Source organism: Herpailurus yagouaroundi, unplaced genomic scaffold, assembly GCF_014898765.1.
Source record: "Herpailurus yagouaroundi ecotype Mexico unplaced genomic scaffold, PumYag 29, whole genome shotgun sequence".
NCBI classification, from domain to species: domain Eukaryota; kingdom Metazoa; phylum Chordata; class Mammalia; order Carnivora; family Felidae; genus Herpailurus; species Herpailurus yagouaroundi.
Window position 1 is genome coordinate 29,891,414 of NW_024412377.1, and position 26,529 is coordinate 29,917,942.

The 26,529-nt window shown below is 37.0% G+C and overlaps 1 protein-coding gene across 2 annotated transcripts in view; it reads left to right on the forward strand.

The window, feature by feature from the left end:
• Positions 1–26,529, forward strand: part of WDR70 (WD repeat domain 70) — a 308,347-nt gene that overhangs the window by 166,526 nt on the left and 115,292 nt on the right. For both annotated transcript variants that reach the window (XM_040495635.1, XM_040495647.1), the window contains exon 10: positions 25,799–25,973. In XM_040495635.1, the coding sequence (XP_040351569.1) occupies positions 25,799–25,973 (175 nt within the window). The remainder of the gene's footprint in view (positions 1–25,798; positions 25,974–26,529) is intronic.

Below are 26,529 nucleotides of genomic sequence, written 5' to 3' on the forward strand. Positions count from 1 at the left end.
GGGGACATTAGTGAATAAGATGGCTCCCAGTGTAGTAGAAGAGACAGACATCAATGAATTCAGAATTGTGGTTTGTAATCAGTCCTTTGAAGCAGACAGATGGTGTCAAATAGTGGATGATGATGATGATGATGATGATGATGATGATGGTAATGCTAATTATTAGAGGTCTGGGCAGACGTTTCCCAGGAGGTGACATCTTAATTAAGGACAGAAAAAGAGACAGAGACAGCTGTGAGACAAGATGAAGTTTTAGACAGAAGAAACTGCATGTGTGTTGTGGGCATGGGGATGGACAAGAAGGAGTCAAAGATGAATGAGACCAATTCCTTGAGCAGCAGCATTAGTGCTGATTCTTCTAAGTGAGATGGGGAAGGTAGGAGGAGGAGCCAGTCTGAGGGGGAAGATATTACATTCTATTTTTGACATGTTAAGTTCTGGGTGCCTGCAGAAAAACCAAATGTTTGGTTGGTGGTTCAAAATGTGGAACTGCAGCCCAGGCAATAGATAGATATGTGAATGGTAAACTTAGGCCTGAGAGTCAGCTGTTACTAAGTGATGGTTGAAGCCATAGGGTATAGGTTGAAGCATAGAACCCTGAGGAGCACCAGCTTTTAAATGCACAAATCTGCTTGTAGTTTAACAGAAGAGACAGGAAAATTTAAGAACAGAGGAGAAAGGAAAAGATAGGTCAAGGATGCACATAACTGTTGTATTTGGCATCCAGTGAGTTGTTGCTATTCTTATGGAATTTAGTTTCAGAAAAGTGGCAGAGACAAAAGTCAAGGCTGCATAGAAAACCTGAAAAAGGTGTTGGTGAAGAAGGAAAGAGGCGTGGAGAGATGGAATTAAGGGAAGTAACATTAAGAGTCATGTATGGATACAGGCTGAGTACAGAGGAATAACGAAGGTAATTACTTGAATAATTATAAACAGGTCACCATTTTAGGATTTTTGCTTTGCCTTTTTTTGGGCTGTGTACCAGAGCATTGTCATTTTATTTTATAGCTCTAAGTGTAACAAACCCACTATTAGTGAATATGAGAAAATGCAGAGTAACAGTGTAATCAACGTGTGGAAGCCGTCTTACAGTAGTTAGCCATTCAGCTGGAACTGTACCCTATTTACAAAATTTCAGTAACTTACTGATTTCTTGGCTGTGTACCTTATGGTTCTTAGTTTTCCTGAAGATCAAAATAAATATATATGTGTGTGTGTGTGTGTGTGTGTGTGTGTGTGTGTGTGTGTTTGGGGGTGGGGGTCCAAAAACAAGTTTTATTATTGATCAAGTAATGCTAATTAGTTTTCTATTTTTTCTTTTTTTTTTTTTAATTTTTTTTTCAACGTTTTTAAATTTATTTTTGGGACAGAGAGAGACAGAGCATGAACGGGGGAGGGGCAGAGAGAGAGGGAGACACAGGATCGGAAACAGGCTCCAGGCTCCGAGCCATCAGCCCAGAGCCTGACCCGGGGCTCGAACTCACGGACCGCGAGATCGTGACCTGGCTGAAGTCGGACGCTTAACCGACTGCGCCACCCAGGCGCCCCTATTTTTTCTTTTTTAAAAATTTTTTATTTTAATTCCAGTTAGTTACCATACAGCTTTATTTTCATTTCACATGTACAATGTAGTGATTCAACAATTCCATACATCCCCTAGTGCGCATCACAAGTTCACTCCTTAATCCCCAACACCTATTTAAACCATCCTCCCACCCCCTCTGGTAACCACTGGTTCTCTATAATTAAGATTCTGTCTCTTGATTGTCTCTCTCTCTTTTTCCCCCTTTACTCATTTGTTTTGTTTCTTAAATTCCATATAAAATTATATGGTATTTGTCTTTGATCTGTTTCACTTAGCATTGTACTCTAGCTCTATCCATGTTATTGCAAATGGCAAGATTTGTATTCATGTGTATGTGTGTATATATACACACACACACATATATATATATAGATGTACACACACGCACCCCACATCTTCTTTATCCATTCATCCATCGATGGACATTTGGGCTTTTTCCATACTTTGGCTATTGTTGATAGTGATGCCATAAACATTGGGGTGCATGTGCCCCTTCAAAACAGCATACCTGTATCCCTTGGATAAATACCTCATAGTGCTGTTGCTGGGTCATAGGGTAGTTCTATTTTTAATTTTTTGAGGAACCTCCATACTGTTTTCCAGAGTGGCTGCACCAGTTTGCATTCCCACCAGCAGTGCAAAACAGATCCTCTTTCTCTGCATCCTCGTCAACATCTGTTGTTGCCTGAGTTGTTAATGTTAGCCATTCTGACAGGTGTGAGGTGGTATCTCATTGTGGTTTTGATTTGTATTTCCCTGATGATGAGTGATGTTGAGCATTTTTTTCATGTGTCTGTTGGCCATCTGGATGTCTTCTTTGGAAAAGTGTCTATTAATGTCTTCTGCCCATTTCTTCACTGGATTATTTGTTTTTTGGGTGTTGAGTTTGATAAGTTCTTTATAGATTTTGGATACTAACCCTTTATCTAATATGTCATTTGCAAATATCTTCTCCCATTCCATCGGTTGCCTTTTAGTTTTGCTGATTGTTTCCTTCACTGTGCAGAAGCTTTTTATTTTGATGAGGTCCCAGTAGTTCATTTTTGCTTTTGTTTCCCTTGCCTCTGGAGACCTGTTGAGTAAGAAGTTGCTGCGGCCAAGATCAAAGAGGTTTTTGCCTGCTTCCTCCTCGAGGATTTTGATGGCTTCCTGTCTTACATTTAGGTCTTTCATCCATTTTGAGTTTATTTTTGTGTATGGTGTCAGAAAATGGCCCAGGTTCATTCTTCTGCACGTTGCTGTCCAGTTTTCCCAGCACCACGTACTGAAGAGACTGTCTTTATTCCATTGGATATTCTTTCCTGCTTTGTCAAAGATTAGTTGGCCATACGTTTGTGGGTTCATTTCTGGGTTCTCTATTCTGTTCCATTGATCTGAGTGTCTGTTTTTGTGCCAGTACCATACTGTCTTGATGATTACAGCTTTGTAATATAGCTTGAAGTCTGGGATTGTGATGTCTCCTGCTTTGGTTTTCTTTTTCAAGATTGCTTTGGCTATTCGGGGTCTTTTCTGGTTCCATACACATTTTAGAATTGTTTGTTCTAGCTCTGTGAAGAATGCTGGTGTTATTTTGATAGGGATTGCATTGAATATGTAGGTTGCTTTGGGTAGTATTGACATTTTAATAATATTTTTTCTTCCTATCCGGAAGCATGAATATTTTTCCATTTTTTTGTGTCTTCCATTTCTTTCATAAGCTTTCTATAGCTTTCAGTGTATGGATTTTTCACCTCTTTGGTTAGATTTATTCTTAGGTATTTTATGCTTTGGGGTGGAATTATAAATGGGATCGATTCCTTGATTTCTCTTTCTGTTGCCTCATTGTCGGTGTATGGGAATGCAACCGCTTTCTGTGCATTGATTTTATATCCTGCAACTTTGCTGAATTCATGAATCAGTTCTAGCAGGTTTTTGATGGAATCTTTTGGGTTTATGTAGAGTATCATGTCATCTATGAAGAGTGAAAGTTTGACCTCCTCCTGGCCAATTTGGATGCCTTTCACTTCTTTGTGATAGATGTTTCTCCATCCCCTCATTTTCTTTTTTTTTTTTTAATGTTTATTTTTTTGAGAGAGAGACAGTGTGCAAGCGGGGAGGGACAGAGAGAGAGGGAGACGTGGAATCAGAAGGAGGCTCCAGGCTCCGAGCTGTCAGCACAGAGCCCGATGCGGGGCTTGAACCTACGTACTGTGAGATCATGACCTGAGCCGAAGTCAGATGGCTGACTGACTGAGCCACTCAGGCACCCCCCCACCCCATCCCCCCACTTTCAATCTGCAGGTATCTTTAGGTCTAAAATGATTGTCTTGTAGGCAGCATATTCTGTAGGTAGAGTGGTTGTGTTTTTTAATCCATTTTGTCATCCTGTGTCTTTTGATTGGAGTGTTTAGTCCATATTTTTTTTAATGTTTATTTTATTTTATTTTTTTTGACAGAGAGGGAGAGAGAGAGAGAGAGAGAGAGAGAGGCGGATTGTGAGTGGGGGAGGGGCAAAGAGAGAGGGAGACACAGAGTCTGAAGCAGGCTGTAGGCTCCGAGCTGTCAGCACAGAGCCCGACAATGGGGCTTAAACTCACGAACCATGAGATCATGACCCAAGCTGAAGTCAGCTACTTAACCAACTGAGCCACCTAGGTGCCCCAACATTCAAAGTAATTATTGATAGATATCTATTTAGTGCCATTTTGTTATTTGTTTTGCGGTTGTTTCTGATGAGTTTCTCTGATCCTTTCTTGTCTTTCTATCTTTAATGGTTTGCTGATTTTTTTAGTAATATATTTTGATTTCTTTCTCTTTAGTCTTTGCATATATATTAATGGTTTTTTGATATGTAGTTATATAGTTACCGTTAGGTTTGTGTATAACATCTTCTGCAAATAGCAGACTATATTAAGTTGGTGGTCATTTAAGTTTGAACCCATTATCCCCATAGTTTAGGTATACGTTGTTAAATTTTACATCCTTTTATTTTATGAGTTGCTTAACTTATTTTTTACACAAACACTTTTTTACTGCTTTTGTTTTTCCTATCTTAATATTGTTACTTTTCGTCTCTTTTCCACTCAGAGAGTCCTCTTTAATATTGCTTGCAGGGACGCCTGGGTGGCCCAGTTGGTTAAGTGCATACCTTTGGCTTGGGTCATGATCTCACAGTTCATGAGTTTGAGCCCTGCATTGGGCTCTGCACTCCTTCTCCCTCTCTCTCTCTGCCCCTTCCCCACTTACTCTCTCTCAAAAATAAACAAACATTAAAAAAATATATTGCTTGCAGGGCTGGTTTAGTGGTCATGAACTCCTTTAGTTTTTATCTGGGAAACTCTTTTTCTCTCCTTCTATTCTGATTGATAGCCTTGCTCGATAGAGTTTTTTTGGCTTCAGATTTTTCCCACTCAGCACTTTGGATACGTCACGTTACTCCCTTCTGGCTTGGAAAGTTTCGCTGAAATATCTCCTGCTAGCCCTATGGGCTTTCCCATGTAAGTTACTTTCTTCTTTTGTTGTTGTTGTTGTTGTTGTTTGTTCTTCATCTTCTTCTTCTTGCTGCTTTAAAATTTCTTTGTCACTATATTTTGCCTATTTAATTTCAGTATGTCTTGGTGTGGATCTGCTTATGTTGATTTTGATCTGAATATCTGTTTCCTTCCCCAGATTAGGGAAATCTTCAGCTATTATTTCTTCAAATAAATTTTCTGCCCACCCATTCTTTCTCTTCTTCCTCTAGGATTCCTATAATACGAATGTTGTTACATTTAATGGTGTCACTGAGTTTTCTATGTTTATTCTTGTTTCTTATAATCTTTTCTCTCTCTTTTTCCAGTTTGAATACTTTCCATTACTCTGTCTTCTAGGGCACTAATTCATTCTGCTGCTTCTTCCGTCCTGTTATTTCCATCAAGCTTATTTCTCATTTCATTTATTGTACTCTATCTCTGCTGAGTTATTCCTTATTTCTGTGTTAAGGGTCTCTTTCATGTCTTCCAATTTTCCTCAAGTCCAGTGAATATCCTTATGATTATTACTTTAAATTCTGTGTCAGGAATGTTACTTATATCTGTTTTGCTTAGATCTTTTTCCATGGCCTTGTGCTGTTCTTTCATTTGGGATTAATTTCTCTGTCTTATTTTGTCTAAGCCTTTGTGCCTGTTTCTATGTGTTAGGAAAGTCAGCTATGTCTCCTGTTCTTGAAGTAATGCCTTTATGAAGAAAGGTCCCATCATGTCCTGCCAAGTGGTATCCCCTGTTCCCCAGGGCCTGGTGGTTTTGAGAGTGTCTCCAGTATGCGCTGTGTGTGCTCTGCTATTTTGTGCTGTCCAGTTTATCCTTCAAGCCAGTTGTCTGCAGAGACTGTCTTTGCATGTTATGGGCAGATTTTTGTCCCTGGCCTGAATATGATGCACTCTTACTAGGTGTACTCTGGTCTGATTATGAAATGAGACCTGTTGCCACCTTTTCAGGAACCAAGGCTCCAGAAAACTCTTGTGTGGGAGATGTGGTGCGGGCAGGGGTTTAGACCCATCTTCTGGAGGAGGAAGAGTCCCACTGTGCTAGGACTGAGGTCAGTGTTACTGGGAGGGGTGGTTCCGCAGGAGCAAGGCGGTGGTACTTGGTGTAAACAAGTTAGGTGGCAAGTGTCAGCACTGCACTGGTTCCTGCAGGTGGCCCTTATGCTTTTGCTGAAGGGCTGGGGAGGGAAATGGCCAGTTTCTCTGACCCCAGAGGGGTCTCTGTGAGCACTGCCTCCCTGGGACATGCTGCAAGATAAGTGAATAACCTTCCCATTGTATCCCCCAGGTGTTCTTGAGATCACTCTTCCCACACTGTATGTTCCCAAGCTTTTTGCCTGCCTTTTCTCCAAGAGAAGCCCCAATGCCCTCTGAGCTCTCCCAGAGCCAAGCACACTGACCTTTAAAACTCCAGGCTTTAAGCCTCATTAGTTGCCAGAACTCACCAAATTCAAGGCCTCTCGCTTTCCAGGCCAGTTGTTATGGGGATCTGTGTTCACCACGTGCTCCACTTGTGCTAGTTTGTCTCTTGCCCTTCTTTGTGACTGTGATTCCCTCCCCACCACAATGGCCACCATCTGCTTCTCTCCCAAACCCCATCTCCACACTTTCTGCCTTCTTCAATGTGGCCTCTTCTCTGCCTTTATTTGTGGCATTTGCTCTGAGGTGTTTAGGATGATTTGATAGTTATCTAGTCATATCCATGGGACAAGGCAAGCCTAGAGTCCTGATTCTACTCTACTGCCATCTTCCCCATCCTGCATGTTTTTAATTTAATGATTAAGATATAACATTTTATGTAATATTCTTCTTATAATTAAAAGCCATACATTTAGTAAACTTATTTGAACTCATTTGCATGACATATCTCTTCATGCCAGCAACACAGAAATGTAAAGAACTGGATTTTGTCCTCACAAAGGTCATAGTCTCATGTTGGAGAGAAAAATGTGCAGTGTAAAATATGTGATATGACAAGTTTTATACAAGAAGTGTAACATACACAACCCTTGAGAAACACAGAAAAGCAATAAACTAAGCCTTGTGAAGTGAGGAGATGCTCCCACAGGTGGCCCTGATCTGAATCTGATCCATGTCTCTTCCGTGTATTGTATTTTCATTTGAATAGTGTATTTGAAGTTTTAATTTTCTTGTAGTCTTAACCCTGATGTTGCTATTAAATTTTGTTTCTCTACTTCCTAGTCTGTTTCTCTAAACTCTGTGTCCCTTGAAGGCACACTGCAGAGATGTTGAAATGAAGGGACAAATGAATTAGTGTATGTAACCAGACTAACAGCTTCACAAGGACATGGATGTTTCTTTCAATCAGTGCTCTATTTCTAGCATGTAGAGCATTTCTTGGCATATCTTTTTGACTGATTGAAAGGAAAAAAGAGGTAGAGAAGAAAGGAGGGAAATTTTTTAATATTTTCACTTCTGGAAGAGCAAAGAAAAGAAAAAGGACAAGAAACTCTAACTCTGACAACGATTTTGGAAAAATTAATATTTAGAATAGTCAGAGATTTGATTATAGTCTGAAGGAAATTTGAATTTCAGTGTATTAACTTTTATGTGTTTCATTATTGTGAATAATCCAACATGGAGTCACTTTCTTTCTTACAGCTTTCAGTAGACTGGGCACCCACAATGGAATTTTTATGATAGACAACAGCTTTTACAAACAAGTATGTGGTATTACCATATTATGGTACATTTTTCTTTAGAGGATCATCTCTACTTTGCCTTTATAGTCTCTTCACTTCCTTAACATGCCATTTAAATTTTGCTGTCCTAAGATTTTCCAATAATGTACTTAAAAATTATTGGAATTTTTTTTCTCTTATAGATTCTTTAGAGGTCATAGTTTTCTTCTTGTAAAAACATTTGCATATCAAAAATTAGTATCTGTTGTTTGCCTAAGACAATATAGAACTTTTTAATGGTATGGAATTAAAGTATCTATAGAAGCTCAAATAATTCTGATATCAACATGTGTAAAGTGATACTTCTTTATAATTTTACCTATTTAACGAATTCACATGATTTTTTAAAAATTTTTTACTGCCCTGGTTTTAATTTTCCACTCACTACATGTGAATCAAATTAAGATAGTTTATTTAGACACTGTATTGCCAAGCAGCTATGGAAAGCTTCTTTGGCTTACATTTTGAATTTTTTCCCCCTTTGTCTTTGGCCAGCAGCTCAGCCCCTTTAGTGTCTCATCTGCTTACCACAAGGCAGCTATGGCACATTTCCATTCATCTGGGTCAGAAAATAAAGAGACCTTTAAGTCAGCCTGGATATTACCTGCCATTGCTGTGGGTCCAGTAAAGCTAAAACCAGGATCTTTGTTTTGGTTTGTCCCAGGAGTTGGTGCAATTAAACCCGTGTCTGTATATTTGTACCTTCTTTTTGAAATACCCTTCATTGAATTCTAGAAGTTATTTAACTTTCAGAACATACAAGCGTTCACCTCAAAGGAATAGCATATTGCTGCACTCCCCCATTACTTCATCACTCTTCGTGTTAAGCTCTCATTATCGTTCCAGGGATTTGTTTTGCTTTTTGACTGATGACTCTTGATTCAGCTTTCCTTTGAGAGAGTCTAAACTGGTATAGGGCAGATTCTACTTTTGGAAGTCCAAATAATTAAATTTTTCTCCTGACTCGGTAGCCAACATACCCTTGAATTAGGAAAGTGACTTTTTTTTTTTAACCAACATTGCCAGTTCAAAAACAGCACTATTTATTTTTTCTACTGGTTTGTTAATTTGTTTATTTTTATGCATCTTGTCTCATCCCCAAAAGCTCAAAATAATAATAGTAACACAACATTATTTAAAAAAATGCAGTATCCAGGGCCATGGGAAAGTAGGGGTGAAGGGATAAAGTTAGTTCACAAAAGATTATTAGTAGAAGGTTTTGTTTCTCGGTTGACTAAGTTAGGTTTTAGATTCAGTTCTAAACTTGCTAGTGACCAGAGCAAAGATGTGAGTGAACATGCTCGGTTAAAAGAGTCCCACAATACCCAACGTGAAAACATAGAGCTTTTCCTTTCAATAGTGTATAAAAGAAAATTGTTTCCCAGCAGCCCTCATATAGAGGACACTGGTTGATATATATAGACAATATCCTTACAATAAACAGTGTAGTAAATTTGTAATAATTGGTCACTTACTATACATAAGGCACTGCTCTAAGTACCTTATGTATATTTTGTCATTCATTCCTTAAAATAACTCTGTGAAGTATTATTTTCAGATTAGGAAGCTGAGGCTCTGACTTAACTCTGAGGTTAAGTGACTTGTGCAAGAACATACACAAGTGAGGAGAGAGAATTTTAAAAACAGGCAAATCCGACTTCATCGTCCTTACACTTAGTCATTTTTCTGTATTGTATTTATGTTACTATTTTTTGTTGCACCCAACAATATAAGTCAAATGCCAAGGAATGTAATTCAGGAAAAGACATTCTAAGAGAGGATTAAAGAAATGCAATCTAAATATACAGTCAGCTCTCTGAGGGTTTTACTTGGGCCGGTGTAAATTTTAGGTTACCTAGGGCTGCATTCTTAACCTTTGTTGTATCTCTGGTGGTCTAGGGGGAATATACGGACTTTCTCTTCAAAAAGTACAAACAAACAACTCATATATACCCCTTAACCCCTGCAAAACAAAACAAACAAACAAAAAACAACAAAACAAAACAAAACATCCCAGGGAACTGTCCATATATCTACTGTTGGTAGCAGAGAGTCCAAGGCAATAAACTTTTGATATTTCACTAGAGGAGATTATTTCATTAGATTCCAAATCCCGAATCTTGCAGTACTTGAGACAACTTCTGGGGGTGGGGGAAGTCTCTGACAACTTTTGTTTATTTAAATTTACTAAAGCAGGGGCGCCTGGGTGGCGCAGTCGGTTAAGCGTCCGACTTGAGCCAGGTCACGATCTCACGGTCCGTGAGTTCGAGCCCCGCATCAGGCTCTGGGCTGATGGCTCAGAGCCTGGAGCCTGTTTCCGACTCTGTGTCTCCCTCTCTCTCTGCCCCTCCCCCGTTCATGCTCTGTCTCTCTCTGTCCCAAAAATAAATAAAAACGTTGAAAAAAAATTTAAATTTACTAAAGCAGCATCTGCCTTACTAGGTATTTAACCTTTGATGGTCTTTTCGGTTATAGGATGGGTCATTTTTGCCACTGTATTCTGGTCCTCATTTCTCCTAGAGTAAATTACAGTTTTGTGCTGACCACTAATTAACTAATTAATCAAACAATGAAATAAAACCTTTTAATATTTTAGGGAAACGTGATGAGTGTTTTGGGAAGCTAGACGAACAGTATTATAAATTGTATTTTTCAAAGTTGCTTTATGATACATCTAGCCATAAAACCCTGGAATACTCTTTCTACTTAGTAGTGTCTGGTACAATTCAGTATGATCTGTTACATCACAATAGTGAGACTTTCAGAATCACTGTTTATTCAGAAAAGATGCAAGATATAGATAATATTCAGCTTTATTTTGCATTGGTTTTATATGGACATTTTACAGTGTTCTTTATTAAGTAAAAGTATTACTTGAACCGTCAACATTGATAGCATATTAATCCAAAATTGTTGTGACCTTACCTGTTTTCATGGGTTCTTGTAGACAAGACTATGAAACATGAGTAGGCAGTGGGTAACAGTAGTTGATTATTCTGCTTAACTTAATATTGACATAAATTGTTACGTAATCTTTTTTGTGCTTTAGTTTTGTTCTGTATAAAATTTTTAAAAATTTTTTGTTTATTTATTTATTTATTTTTAATATTAAATTTATTGTCAAATTGGTTTCCATACAACACCCAGTGCTCAAAATTTTGAAGATTAAATGATAAAGTGCTTGGAACAGTGCTTGCTTCAGTTAAAGCATGTAAATGTGAGCTATCATGATTATCAGTCCAAAATCTTAGCTTTTATTCACGTTATTAGTTCAGTGTTCTAAATTATCAAACACACTCTGGCATTCATGATTTCTGGGAAAAATCATCCAAGTACAAGAGTTCTGTTATAGATTATTTGTTAGAGATATTTTAAAGGTTCACTATTTTTAGTGTAAACTTCTAAAGTAACATTGACTTCACTACTTAACTCTACAACTTGATTAAGCATTGTTTAACTTTCCAGTAAGGAAAAACCATCCATTCTCTTTCAAAAGAAGAATATTTATCTCATTTTCAAATTTGCACTGAATCACTCTTTGGCACATAAAATTTTATCTTTAGAATCTGTTTTGCAGATGTGGAGTCTGCTGCTTTAAAACTTGGTTGGTTGAGTGAATACTTTGTATATGTATTGTATTTCAGAGGTATTTAAAAAAAAAATAAAGAATAATGGCTGTAATCATGAAGAATAATGGTTCCGTATCTCAGTGGCCTGTTGGAAAGCCTGCCTGCACCTGCTAATGTCCAGGGAGAAGTTGGTCAGGAAATACTGTTGAGCCCTGGCAGCACCCGGGCGAAGGGTGGGTGGAGGCAGATTTCTGTAGGATTTGTCATATCTACTTTATCCTGTGCTGGCTACCACAGACTGTGTCCTCTTCCTCCCTATCCCCCATTTGCCACCTCCACCCACTGTGTTCTGTCTTGCTTTTGTCAGGAGGTAGTAATTATTTCTTAACATAAATTAAACAGTCATCTGTAATTATAGACACATTTCATCTTTCTTCACATTTTAAGGCTATATCCACATGTGACATCTTATCGTGATACATGTTATAAGAGTAATTACTGGACTAGCACTGAATGACTTCCTTTATGCCCTGGGTGGGTTCATTGTGAATTTTCTGCTTCTGAATCAAGTACATAGAAATGCATAGAATTCTTCTGTGTATTCTCAATGCCCTCTCTAGGAGAATTGATATCCATCATCAGTGACCTCTTTGTGTTCATTTCCAGTTGGTCAGAAATGTATACTATCAGAAGTACTAGATATTTATTAATTTCATTTCCTTGTGTCTTCTCACATTCTCCATTTGTGTTAATTATAGTATCATTCTCCTTTGTTCAGGACATTTGTCAGCAACACCGTCTTCATTCCTTCTTGGTTCCATACTTCGCAGTAATGGATCAAACCCTGTTACTGGAGCATGAGTCTAGGCAGACTTTGGGGTATAAGGCTTTCCCAGGAGGGGAGTTCAGGCCTGCCCTTCCTGATCTTACCTCTTACTGGTGTTGACTCTTGTTTCCCAAGGTTTCCAGTGTACTGTGTACATTCCCTAACTGGGTCTTGCAGTCCTAGTCTTTTCTTTCATCCTTGTCTGCAGACATGTATGCAAACCACCCCCTCCCCCCATACACCTACTGTAACTGTAATCAGGCTATGCACCATTCCTTTCAAGGCATTTGCTCATGGTATTTCTTCTGCCATAAATTCCCTCCCTCAAATCTACCTCAGAATCCCTTTTCTTTAGGAGCCAAATGTTGTATTGTCTCCTCAGTTGTGTTCCTTTTTATCCTAGCTGGGTTTTCTTGATTCCTGTCTGTATTTAAATAGCATACAGGAGCCCTCTTCACCAGCTGTCTTTCCCTTACCGTTCCCACTTCTAGTTCCATAGCATTCTGACTGCTCCCATCATTGTACAGAAATTGCTCCTGCAGACCTCATCTAATGACCTTTACCTGTTAAAGTTAATGGAGGCTTTTCACTCTTTATCTTACTCATTATCTCTTTGCAGTTGACACTTTTTTTTTTAATTTTTTTTAATGTTTATTTATTTCGGAGACAGAGAGAGACAGAGCATGAGTCCGGGAGGGGCGGAGAGAGAGAGGGAGACACAGAATCAGAAGCAGGCTCCAGGCTCTGAGCTGTCAGCACGGAGCCTGACGCGGGGCTCAAACCCACAAACCGTGAGATCATGACCTGAGTCAAAGTCGGTCGCTCAACCGACTGAGCCACCCAGGCGCCCCTGCAGTTGACGCTTTTGATCACACCTTCCTTTTGAACTTTTTCCTTCCCAGCTTTCCTAACACTATCCTCCCCTGCTGTGTACTTTCTTGTCTCCTATTTCACTCCTTTTTCTTTTTGCTGCTTATTCCTCTAGGCTCTGTTCCACAGGGGTCTGCCTTCTCTCACAATTGTGTCTCTGTCTCCATTCTAATGACTCCTAATTCTGTGCCTTTCACACACCCTGTACAAGATTCTCCACCTGGCTGTCACACAAGTATTTCATTAGCTTTCTCTCACCTCCTTTAATATTATTATTTTCTGTTTTATACCACACGTTTCACACCTCTGCCTTGCTGAATGAGTGGCACACTCCTCTAGTCCTTCTCAGAGTTTTCCTTTACACCTTCCATAACCCCTTGCCTTAGGCCGGGCCCTGATCATCTCTCACCTGGGGTATCTAGTACAGACTTTTCTTCTCCAAGCAGTCTTGCCCACTGACACCCAAGTAGTTTTCTAAAACACAGGACTGGTACAATAACTTAAGTCACTCTGTTTACTGGCTTCAGAGTCTCCTAGACCATAAATAAAGACCATAATCTCCTAGACCATAATAAAGACCATAATCCCAGTATGTCTTATAGGATACTCTTTATAATCTTGTGATCGCGAGTGATTGTGATGGTCTTATCTTCCACTTATGCCTACTGGACACCTCATCTTCTTGTCAAAGCAAACTACTTATTCCTAGAATAAGCTGTACTTCTGCAAGCCACCTTATCTTTGCATTTTCTATATCAGTATCTAGGATTCCACACCCCTCCTAAATTTCACTTGTAGAATCTCATGTCTTCCCCAAATACACACCTCTGTGGAATCTTTTCCAGATCTTTCCAGTTGAGCTTTGCTTTCTGAGTGCTGCCTCATGATGTGATGACATTTCCCTCCAGTTTTTCTCCTCCATTAAGTAATTTGGTTTATAAGATTAGGGAGTAATTTTATCTAATAAGAAATATTGGTATGTATTTTAAATCAAATCTCTTAATTCCATTTGACCACCTTTTTCATCTGAGGTTTTCTAGAGTGGTCCTCAGGAGTGTTTAGTTGCTGATAATCATTCTAGTAATTAATGAGACTTTTAATGGCACTTACTCCAGCTGAAACGAGAAGAGGATGGGGAAATTAAATGATTTTTCATGTTTACATGAAACTCATGTTTACATTAAACTCATGTTTACAGAGTTGTGCAACCATAACAACAATCTAATTTATAACTTCGTTACCCAAAAAAGAAGTCCTGGTCAGTCATCCCCATTCCTACCCCCAGTCCTAGGCCATCACTAATCTGCTTTCAGATAAATTGGATCATGTAATATATGACCCGTTGTATCTAGCTTCTTTCACTTAGCATAATGTGTTTTCAAGGTTCATCCATATTATAGTACGTGTTTGTTGAATGGTAAACCTCACCCCCCACCCCCACCTGCCAAAGATATTTCTGTGTCAAATTACTAGAACCTGTGAATGTTATCTTGATTGGAAAAAGGATCTTCAGAGATGTAATTGTTAAGGATCTTGAGATGAAATCATCCTGGATTATCTAGATGGGCACTAAATCTAATGACAAGTATCCTTAAGAGACAGAAAAGCAGAAGACACACAGAGGGGAAGGTTATGTAAAGACAGAGGGAGAGGTTGGAGTGGTATGGTTATAAGTCAGTGAAGCTGAGCAATGAATGCTAATAGGCATTAGAAGCTGAAAGAGGCAAGGAAGGGTTCTCCTCCCAGAACCTCCAGAGGAGTGGACTGCTGGCTTCCAGACTGTGAAAGAATAAATTTTTGCTGTTTTAAGTCACCCAGTTTGTAATTTGCTATGACAGCCTCAGGAAAGTCATATGCAGGGTGTATCAGTACTTTGTTACTTTTTATTGTGAAATAGTTTTCCATTGTATTTCACATTTTGTTCATCCACTCATCAGTTGATGGACATTGGGTTTCCAATTTTTGGCTATTATGAATATTGCTTCTGTGAACATTCATGTTACAGAACCCCATGTTGCATGGGGGTATGTTTTCAGTTTTCTTGCATGGATACCTAGGAATGGAATTGCTGAGTCATGTGGTAAATAAATGTTTAATATTTTATTAAACTGCCAAATTGTTTTCTAATTTGGCCTCACCATTTTCTATTCCTACCAGTGATATAGGAGGAGTCCAGTTTCTTTACTTACTCACCAACGCTTATTCTTGTCTGTCTTATGATTATAGCTCTCTAGTGGGTATGAAGTTTTATCTCATTGTGATTTTGATTTGTATTTCCTTAATATCAAGCACCTTTTCATGGGCTTGTTGGGCATTTGTATATATTCTTTAGTAAATATGTATTCATATCTTTGCCTATTTAAAAATTGTCACCTATCTTTTTTATTGACTTGTAAAAGTTCTTTAAATATCCTGGGTACTAGTCCCTTGTCAGATATATGGTTTATAAATACTTTTTCCAAGCCTATGGCTTGTCTTTAAACTTTGTTTATAGTATCTTTTGAAGCACATACCTTTTTTTTTTTTAATCCAAATTAGTTAACATATAGTGCAACAATGATTTCAGGAGTCGATTCCTTAATGCCCATTACCCATTTAGCCCATCCCCCCTCCCACAACCCCTCTAGTAACCCTCTGTTTGTTCTCCATATTTAAGAGTCTCTTTTTTTGCCCCACCCCCGTTTTTATATTATTTTTGCTTCCCTTCCCTTAATGTTCATCTGTTCTGTGTCTTAAAGTCCTCATATGAGTTAAGTCGTATGATATATGTCTTTCTGACTAATTTCGCTTGGCATAATAACCCTCCAGTTCCATCCATGTAGTTGCAAATGGCAAGATTTCATTCTTTTTGATTGCCGAGTAATACTCCATTGTGTGTGTGTGTATATATATATATATATATATATATATATATATATATACACACATACATACATACACACCACATCTTCTTTATCCATTCCTCCATTGATGGACATTTGGGCTCTTTCCATACTTTGGCTATTGCCAATAGCTGCTATAAACATGGGGGTGCATGTGTCCCTTCAAAACAGCACACCTGTATCCCTTGGATAAATACCTTGTAGTGCTGTTGCTGGGTAGTAGGGTAGTTCTAGTTTTAATTTTTTGAGGAACCTCCATACTGTTTTCCAGAATGGCTGCATGAGTTTGCATTCCCACCAACAATGCAAAAGAGATCCTCTTTCTCCGCATCCTCACTGACATCTGTTGTTTCCTGAGTTGTTAATGTTAGCCATTCTGACAGGTGTGAGGTGGTATCTCATTGTGGTTTTGATTTGTGTTTCCCTGATGATGAGTGATGTTGAGATTTTTTCATGGAAGCACGTACATTTTTAATGCCATCCAACTGATCTTTTTTTTTTTTTTTTTCCTTTTATCGTTTGTGCTTTTGGTGTGATATCTAAGAAATCATTTTGTAATCTAAGATCATGTTTTAAGAGTTTTAAATTTATCTCTGTGATCTATTTTGAGTTGATTTTTGTATTATGTGAGGTAAAGTTTCACATTCACCATTTAACATATGGATATCCAGTTGTTTCAGCATCATTAAAAAAAAATATTTATTTAAGTAATCTCTACACCCAACGTGGGGCTCAAACTCATGACACTGAGATCAAGACTTGCATGCTCTTCCAACTGAGTCAACCAGGTGGCCCAGCAGTATTTTTTGAAAAGACTTTTTCAAAACAGTTCTTTTTCGCTGAATTGTTTTGGCATCTTTGTTGAAAATCAGTGGGCTGTAAATGTAAGGATGTAAGTGGTTATTTATTGTAGCATTTATCCCTTAGTCTAGCTGTAGATTTCATTAGGCCTTAACTTTAATAATTGCAAGTATAAAACATTAGCACCCAATACGTATCTTCTGAATGCAGTTGTATTCTTAGTGCAGTTGCTGTGTGTGTATGTGAATTATTTGTGTTTGTAAAGATTATTGTGGGTGTATATATAATCTAGAACATTTTTCCCATTTCTGGAATTTCAGTACCTTCATGTTTGGGCATTTTTGGAAAGAAGGTTGTTCTTTGCCAAGAGTGCCAGCAAGTTTTAGGCTTTTACATCACTCAAGTTGCTTGTGTAGTCTTTCGAGAAAAATTAAACCAAGATCTTTTAAGTGATTTCCATGCAAAATTAATGCTTCCCTTGACTTCTGCCAAATGCTGTGATGCATTTATGCAGTCGATGCCAGAAAGTTTAGAACTTGTATCTGGAAAGAATTCAAAATTTTAAGACAGAAAGCATTTGTGCCTGGGGCAATGTAATGACCCCACCTGTGTCTTTTTCTTGTCTTCTGGGTGTTTTCATTGCGTGTCCAGAAAGGCCCAGGCAGATCCTTCTTCTATTTTTAAATATTTTTATGAAGCACAGTTTTAATTTTACAAGACCAGATCTCACTCCAAGTTTCAAAATATGTGTTCTTCAGCATAAAATGTTTAGACAGATACCTAATGGCCTACCACATTAGCATCCATTTTTTTAAGGCATAGATTCAGGGAATCAGAGCCATGAAACCATAGTATAATTAGTCACTATCAGATGCTATGTTAATTGTATTTCACACTTCTATATGTTAGGTTAGTTGCTTTTTTTTCATTGTTACTTTGATAACTAGCTTAATGTGTTAATATACCACTGAAACAAATGGAAATACTTAGTTGTTGGTTTTATTAGCTTTAATATTTTATTTATAGTCTGAGGAAAGAGCAGAAAGGAACTAGTATTTATTGAGTGTCTACTGTGTTCCAAGTACTCTCCTAGACACATTTACATCCCTTATCTCATTTAATCCCTTTATTGTTGGTATTATTATCCCAGTTTTTAGAGTTGAAAATTTTTAAACAAGCCAGATAATGATAATGATATTTTATACTTGTGTGGGGTCTTTTATATCATGATTTTAAAGTAGCATCTGACTTTTGGAGATGTTCAGTTATAAAAAAAGAGAAATGATCATAGTTTATCTCCACTGTTGCAAAGCCAAGGGTAGAAAGAAAAGACACACGAGGTATTTCGCAACTTTTTGTCCATGTTAACTATGGGAAGCATAGCGAAATGAGATAAGAGTCAAGCTATACAGAATGCTTTCAGTAGGGGGTAAGGTTTTATAATTCTCAGATATAAATGGTGCTGGAACAATTCGATATCCATATATATGTATACATATTTATATATATGTGTGTATGCATACATATACAAACAGACACATATAAACGAACCTTCGTACCAGGTATGAAAAGTAATTTTAATAGATCATAGACCTAGTTGTAAAACTTTAAAGTATAAAATTTCTAGAAGAAAACATAACTCTCAAAATACAATAATAAGGAAATAAAAATTTTATTTTATTTTTTTTATTAAAAATTTTTTTAATGTTTATTTTTTTATTTTTATTTTTTTCAATATATGAAATTTATTGTCAAATTGGTTTCCATACAACACCCAGTGCTCATCCCAAAAGGTGCCCTCCTCAATACCCATCACCCACCCTCCCCTCCCTCCCACCCCCCATCAACCCTCAGTTTGTTCTCAGTTTTTAACAGTCTCTTATGCTTTGGCTCTCTCCCACTCTAACCTCTTTTTTTTTTTTTTTTTTCCCTTCCCCTCACCCATGGGTTTCTGTTAAGTTTCTCAGGATCCACGTAAGAGTGAAACCATATGGTATCTGTCTTTCTCTGTATGGCTTATTTCACTTAGCATCACACTCTCCAGTTCCATCCACGTTGCTACAAAAGGCCATATTTCATTCTTTCTCATTGCCACGTAGTATTCCATTGTGTATATAAACCACAATTTCTTTATCCATTCATCAGTTGATGGACATTTAGGCTCTTTCCACAATTTGGCTATTTAAACAACAAAAATTTTAAATGGGCCGAAGATTTAGAGACACTTCACCAAAGAAGAGAAATGGATGGCAAATAATACAATGAAAGATCCTCAATATCATTAATCATATAGGGAATGTAAATTAAAATCAAAATACCAAGCCCCACCTATTGGACTGTCTTATAAAAACCAACTGATCATATTTTTGTATGGGGCAGTTAGAGGTCTCATATACTGCTGGTGGGAATCCAAAATGAAACAGCCACTTTGAAAAACAGCTTAGTAGTTTCTTACACAGTTAAACATATACTTACATATGATCAACAATCACATTTCTAGGTATTGTATTTAGCCAAGAGATATGAAAACTTATTTTTACAAAACAAAAACAAAGAAACAATAAAAAACGATGCATGAATACTTACAGAGGCTTTATTCATAATCACCTCAAACTGGAAACAACCCAATAACCTTTATTAGGTAAATGAATAAACAAAATGTGGTATATCCATATAGTGGAATGTTATTCATTAGCAAAAAGGAATGGACTACTGAGATATATATACATACATTATATATATAGAATATACTATATAGATTTAATATATAAAAATATATTATGTATATATATACATATATATATATGTTTATTTATTTTGAGAAAAACAGAGGCCATGCAAATGGGGGAGGGGTAGAGATGGAGAGAGAAAGAATCCCAAGCCTGCTCCGTGCCGTCAGCACAGAGTCCATCATGTGGCTTGATGCCATGAATCGTGACATCATGACCTGAGCCGAAACCAAGAGTCAGATGCCTAACCAACTGAGCCACCCGGGCTCCCCTACTGAGATGTATATAAAACTCAAATACATTATGCTAAATTAAGAAAGCCAGACTCAGAGGTTACATGCAGTGTGATTCCCATTATATAATAGTGGAAAAAGCAAAACAGGTCAGTAGTTGCCAAGGGTTAAAGCTGGGAGAGGAAGGGATGGTCTATAAAGAGGCAACACAAGGGAGAGTTTTTGGAGTGATAGAACTATGCATTTATTGGGGCACCCGGGTGGGTTAGTTGGTTAAGCATCTGACTTTGGCTCAGGTCATGATCCCGGGGTTCGTGAGTTCAAGCCCCACATTGGTCTCTCTGCTCTCAGCACAGAGTTTGCTTCAGATCCTCTGTCTCCCTCTCTTCGCCCCTCCCCAGCTCTCTCTCAAAAATAAACATTTAAAAAAATTACGCATTTGTCAAAACTCACAGAACTGTATGTTTAAACAGATGAATTTCATTGTGAGCATATTATACCCCAGTAAACTTTATCTTTCTTTCTCTCTCTTGCTCTCAGAAACACAAGTCTAGATGTAGTAGACATAGGTACTCTAGAATTGGTTTCATGGCCATGGTGTCATCAAGGACCAGGGTGCCTGCTATTTTGTTGCCCTGATAAGCTGCTGCTTGAGCCCAGCATCATGTCCAGATTGCTGGCAGAGGAAGGAGTAAACAAGAAGAGTTGAAGAAAGGTCTGCAACCTTCTTTTTGAGACTTTCCCAAAGTCCTATGCTACCCTTCCATTTACACTGCAGTGGTCAAAGCTTTGTTTCTACATTTCATCACATCTAGCTGCAAGAGAGGGTGGGAAATACAGACTTTAACTGAGAAGAAAAGAGAATGGATATTGGAGTATGCTGCTAGCAGTGTCTGTCACACTGTTGATGGCTTCTAGTCTCCTGGCTCCCCAATAGGTTGCTTTAAATCCTGGAATTCCAAGGTGCCTTTCTGATGTTTCTGTGTGTACTGTTTCCAGACTCCTAATTGAACTTACATTTTGCTAGTCATTAATTCCTAGAATGTAGTCAGTTCAATCTTAGGTCAGGCACTGGGTTTGACAGCTCTGTAAACTAGGGTTTGGTAATGTTAAGCAATCAATTAAATTCCCAAGCAAATCTTAGGGGAAGGATATGCAAAAGTTATTTTTAAAAAACCTCAGACTCTAATTTGGCATGAATCATAAATATTTGACAAAAAATGCTGCCTATTTGAAATCTATACACTTAAAAATGAATTATATTTATTGTATATTGGTTATACCTCAATAAAGTTGATGTCTAAAATGCCTAGATAGGCAGTGAATTTCTTTTATTCTTCAACAAACATTTATTGAGAACCCAATATGTGTTTGATCCTATTATGTTCAAGAGATGGTGCAGACCCTAGGCATACAAAAATTTTAAAAGATCGACAGAGACAGAGAGAGTGAGCTTGCTCCTAAGTAGCTCTTCTTGTAGAAGGAATACATGTTAATATGTGTAATTACAACTTATATGGTTGGTGTTATAATGTGGGATGTTATAATATGGAAACCCGGGTAGAGTGAATTCCCTAGTTTTGTTCTTTTTTCAAAATTTTACAGGCTGTTCCAAGTTGTTTGCATTTCCATATAAGTTTTAGAATTACCCTACCCAATTTCTATCTCAAAAAAACTCTGCTAGAACTTTGAACTTGTGTTGAATCTAAAGATTAACTAGGGGAGAATTGAAATCCTAACAATATTGACTCTACTGGTCCATGAATACAATATGTCTTCTCATATATGTAGGTCTTCTTTACTTTCTGTCAGAAACATTTTATGGTTTTCAGTGTACAGAAGCTACACATATTTTGTCAGGTTCTATGTGTATTCATACTGTTATCAATGGTATTATTTTCATAATCTCAGCATCTAATTTTTGCTAGTCAATGGAAATAAAATTGATTATTGACCTAGTATCCTGTGACTTTGCTAAACTCACTATTAGTTCTAGTAGCATTTTTATAGATTCATGGGTTTTTCTATGTATATGATCATGTGGTTTCTTAATAAAGATAGTTTTATTTCTTCTTTCTAGTCTATAAGCCTTTAATTTCTTTTATTCACCTTATTGCCCTAGCTGGCAACTCCAGTATAAAGACATGGTGAGAGTTTGATTATCATTGCTTTGTTCTCAACCATAAGAGGAAAGCATTCAGCCATTCTTCATTACTGTGTATATTACTTGTAAGTTTTTCATAGATGTCCTCAATCAGGCTGAGGAAGTTCCATCCTCTTCCTAGTACGTGGAGAGTTTTTATTATGAATGAATGTTGGATTTTTTTGTCAAATGGTTTATTTTGCATGGATTGAGATGATCATATATCTTTTATGGTACATTATATTGTTTAATTTTCATTCCTTTCAATTCTTTGCATTCCTGGTTTAAATACCACTTAATCATGGTACATTATTATGTTTATACACTGCTACTTTGAGTTTACTGATACTTTGTTAAGGATTTTTGTGTCTTATGTTTATTGGAATATGGAACGATAGTTTTCTTCTTCTTCTTTTTTTAAATTGTTTTTAATGTTTATTTATTATTTTTGAGAGAGAGAGCACAAGTGGGGGAGGGGCAGAGGGAGCAAGCTCGGGCTCTGAGCTGTCAGCACAGAGCTCTACGCGGGGCTCGAACTCATGAACTGTGAGATCATGACCTGAACTGGAGTCGGAGGCTTAACTGACTGAGCCACCCCAGGCACCCCAGAACCATAGTTTTCTTGTAGTGACTTTGGTTTTGGCATCAGTGTAGTGTGGGCCTTATTGAATGAGTGTTGGGAAGTGTTTCCTGTTTTGTGTTCTGGAAGAGTTTGTATAGAGTTGGTATTACTTCTTTCTTAAATGTTTGGTAGAAGTCAATAGTGAAGCCATCTAGAGTTTTCTTGGTGGGAAGATTTTTAACTATGTATTCAGCTTTTTAATCATAGAGGAATATTCCAGTTATTTATTTCTTAATTGAGTAAACTTTGGTAGTTAGTGTCTTTCAAGAAAATTTGTCCATCTAAATTATCAAATGTATGTATATAAATTCATTCATGAAATTCCCTTATTGTCCTTTTAATGTTGTTGAGCTTTATGGTGATATCTTCTCTTTCATTCAAAATATTGATGTTTGATATTGTCTCCAATTTTTGTTTTTTTTTCATTAATCCAGCTTAAGGTTTATTAATTTTATTGATCATCTCAAGGAACCAGCTTTTGATTTCTCTGTTTTCTATTTTATTCATTTGTACTTTCATTTTTATTATATCCTTCCTTTTATTTGCTTTAGATTTAATTTTCTCTCTTTTTTCAAGTTTCTGAAGGTTGAATCTTAGATCATTATTTTGAGGCCTTTCTTTTTTCTTAATGTATACAGTTAATACTATATTTTTCTTCTGTGTTCTATTTTAGCTGAATACCATGAATTTTTTTTTTATTTTGTTTTTAACCTTTATTTTTGAGAGAGAGAGGGAGAGAGAAAGCAAGGGAGCAACAGAGAGAGAAGGAGACACAGGATCCAAAGCAGGCTTCAGGCTCTGAGCTGTCAACACAGAGTCCGATACAGGGCTCGAACTCACGATTCGTGAGTTGGTGACCTGAGCTGAAGTTGGATGCTGAATCAACTGAGCCACCCAGGCGCCCCACCATGAATTTTGATATATTGTATTTTCATATTTATTGGATTCAGTTTTTCTACTATCCCTTGTGATTTTTTTCTTTGACCCATGGATTATTTACAATTGTATTTCTTAATTTCTAAATGTTTTGGAAAAGATATATTTTCAGATACATTTCTGTTATTGATTGCTTATATAATTTTATTTTTGATGGTGTACATACTTTTTTATGATTTTGGTCATTTTTAGTGTGTTTATATTTGTTTTATGGCCCAGAGTGTGTTCAGTGTGCACCTGAAAAGAATGCACATTCATTTGTTGTTGGGTGAAGTGTTATATAAATGTCAGTTAGCTCAGCTTGTTTGGCATTGGTTTTGAGGTCTTCTGAATCCTTACTGATTTTTGGGGAAGCAAGGAAGAGTCTGCTGGTTCTATCAGTCACTGAGAGAGGAATGTTGAGGTATACAACTATGAATATGGATTTGCTATATTTACTTTTATTTCTGTCAAGTTTGCTTTCATATTTTGAAACTCTGTTATTAGTGGCATAAGCATTTAGAATTGTTATGTTTTCTTGATCAATTGACTCTTTATCATTGGGAAATTTTCCTCTTTCTCTCTAGTTTTATTCCTTGTTTTGATACTTTATTGGACATTAATATAGTTATTCCGTCTTTCTTTTGGTTATGTTCCCCAGGCACGTTTTTCCCCATCCTTTTACTACTACAACCTATCTAAGTCTTCATATTTAAACATTTTTGTGTATTTTTAAAAGATAGAATCTGCTGAGTCTTGCTTTTATCTAATCCAATGTGACCATTTTAATCTTTTAAAAAAAATTTTTTTTTCAACGTTTATTTATTTTTGGGACAGAGAGAGACAGAGCATGAATGGGGGAGGGGCAGAGAGAGAGGGAGACACAGAACCAGAAACAGGCTCCAGGCTCTGAGCCATCAGCCCAGAGCCTGACGCAGGGCTCGAACTCCCGGACCGCGAGATCGTGACCTGGCTGAAGTCGGATGCTTAACTGACTGCGCCACCCAGGCGCCCCCCATTTTTATCTTTTAATTGGAGTTTTTAGATAATTTATAATTAATGCAGTTTCTAATTAATGTAATTATTTGTGAGATTGGATTTGAACTTACCATGTTGCTGTTTGTTTTATATTTATCTCATGGTTCTTATTATCTCTTCCTGTTTTTGTTTCATTTCCATTTTATGTCTATTATTACATATTCATTATAAAAATATGTTAGCAATTGCTCTAGACTTTGTAATATATATCTTTAATGTATCAAAGTTTCTCTTCAAATAATACTATACATTGCAAGTATAGTACCATATCTTCTTTCCAACCTTTCTGCTATTGTTGACCTATATTTTACTTAAACATATGCTATAAACCTTGCAATACATTGTTTTACCTCAGTCGTTTATCTTTTAAAGAGCTTTAAACATTTTTAAAAATATCTTTTACATTTTTATTCATTTTTACCATTTGTGGCACTCTTCCTTTGTATAGATTCACATTTCCATTTGTCTCATAGTTGTTCTTCCTGAAGAACTTCCTTTAACATTTCTTGTAATATATATTTGAAGGAAATGAATTGTCTTAGCTTTCACTCATGAAAACGTCTTTATTTTACCTTATTTGTGAAATATATTTTCACGGCCTGTAGAATATTAGATTGACTTTTTTTTTTCTTCTAGAAATTTAGAGATGTTGTTCCATAGTGCTATGGCTTGGATAGTTTCTGCCAAGTAGTTGCTGAACTCATCTTTGTTGTTCTGTATTTTATGGGATTCCCCCCCCCCCCCCCCCGGGTCATAAGGATTTTGTTTTAGTCTTCCTTAGTGGCAGTGCTTCTTTGCCTAGGACTTTGAGCAGGAGGGTACTCCATACCTCCCCCAGCCTTGGACTGCTGTTTCTCGTTACTTGTTGAAAACCCAGGGCAAACAGTTTTGTTTCTGCTTCTCCCTCAGAGGCATGATATCTTTTCCTGGGCCCTAGAGAGGGACATCATTCTTTTTTCAGTGACTTATTTTTTCAGTGTGTTTTCTGGAATGTGTTATATAACGGTACATTAACACATGTAAGTAATTGAGAAATTAATGTGTGTATATAGGGGGTGTACATTCAACAGTTTTACGATCAGAGTGTAGCGTTAGAGTTGTTTGGAGGCCACTGTTGTAGAGGGTTAGAACTTATAACTCTGATAGCTTCGAAGTAGAATTTGCTACTTGCTGTTTGATTTGAAGACAGTATGATTCAGATGGTTCAGTTTATTTCAGTGAGTAACCTCATTTATAAATGGAGACTGTTTTACAGTGTTCCTTTTATTTTAAAATAATTATTAGATTTATATGCTTACAAGGTGAAGTGGTCTTTATGAGCTCTTCTGAATTTTAAACTCCTTTCTTTTTTGTAAATGAAAATCTCTTTATTGTTTTTAGGACTGTGAGGACATGGGAAGTCGAAAATCCAAGGAAGCAAAGAAGTGTGTTTAAACCACGGACGGTGCAGGGTAAAAAAGTAATTCCCACCACGTGCACATATAGTAGAGATGGAAACCTTATAGCAGCTGCCTGCCAGGATGGAAGCATACAGATCTGGGACCGAAATTTGACTGTAAGTCTAGGACATTTAAGTCCGCTCTTCTTAGAAGAAAACTACCTTATAAAGACAAACATCATGTTAAAATATTATGAAGGTCAGTTTCCTGAGTTTAGCCCTAATTTAAACTTCAGTGTTAGTTGATAAAACATTGGGACATTTGCAGTAAACAGCATTTCAGCAAACATTCCAGCTCAGTATTTTCCAATGTGTATTAGATCTTTTGCTTTTAAAATAAAGTAGATCTTTTGGTATAAAATGTAAAAAGCGTAGTGCAGTTTTACTATTTGGTGTCTCAGTGTACTTGATTTTGAAAGTGAAGGATTTGACAGTAATATAAAACAAGACCGAGCAGAGAACTAGAAAATACTATGTAAAAGATTTAAGAAAACCAGGAAATGTCTGGGATGGCCCATCAGTGGATTTGCAATTATTTTTGTAGTAATTTAAATAATATTTTGTTTTTAAGATTCCATGACATTCTATTTAAATAGATTTCAGATATTCCTTTACAGTTTCAGATCATTATTAGAATAAATAAATTTTGGAATTGAAAGGGATCACAGAATTC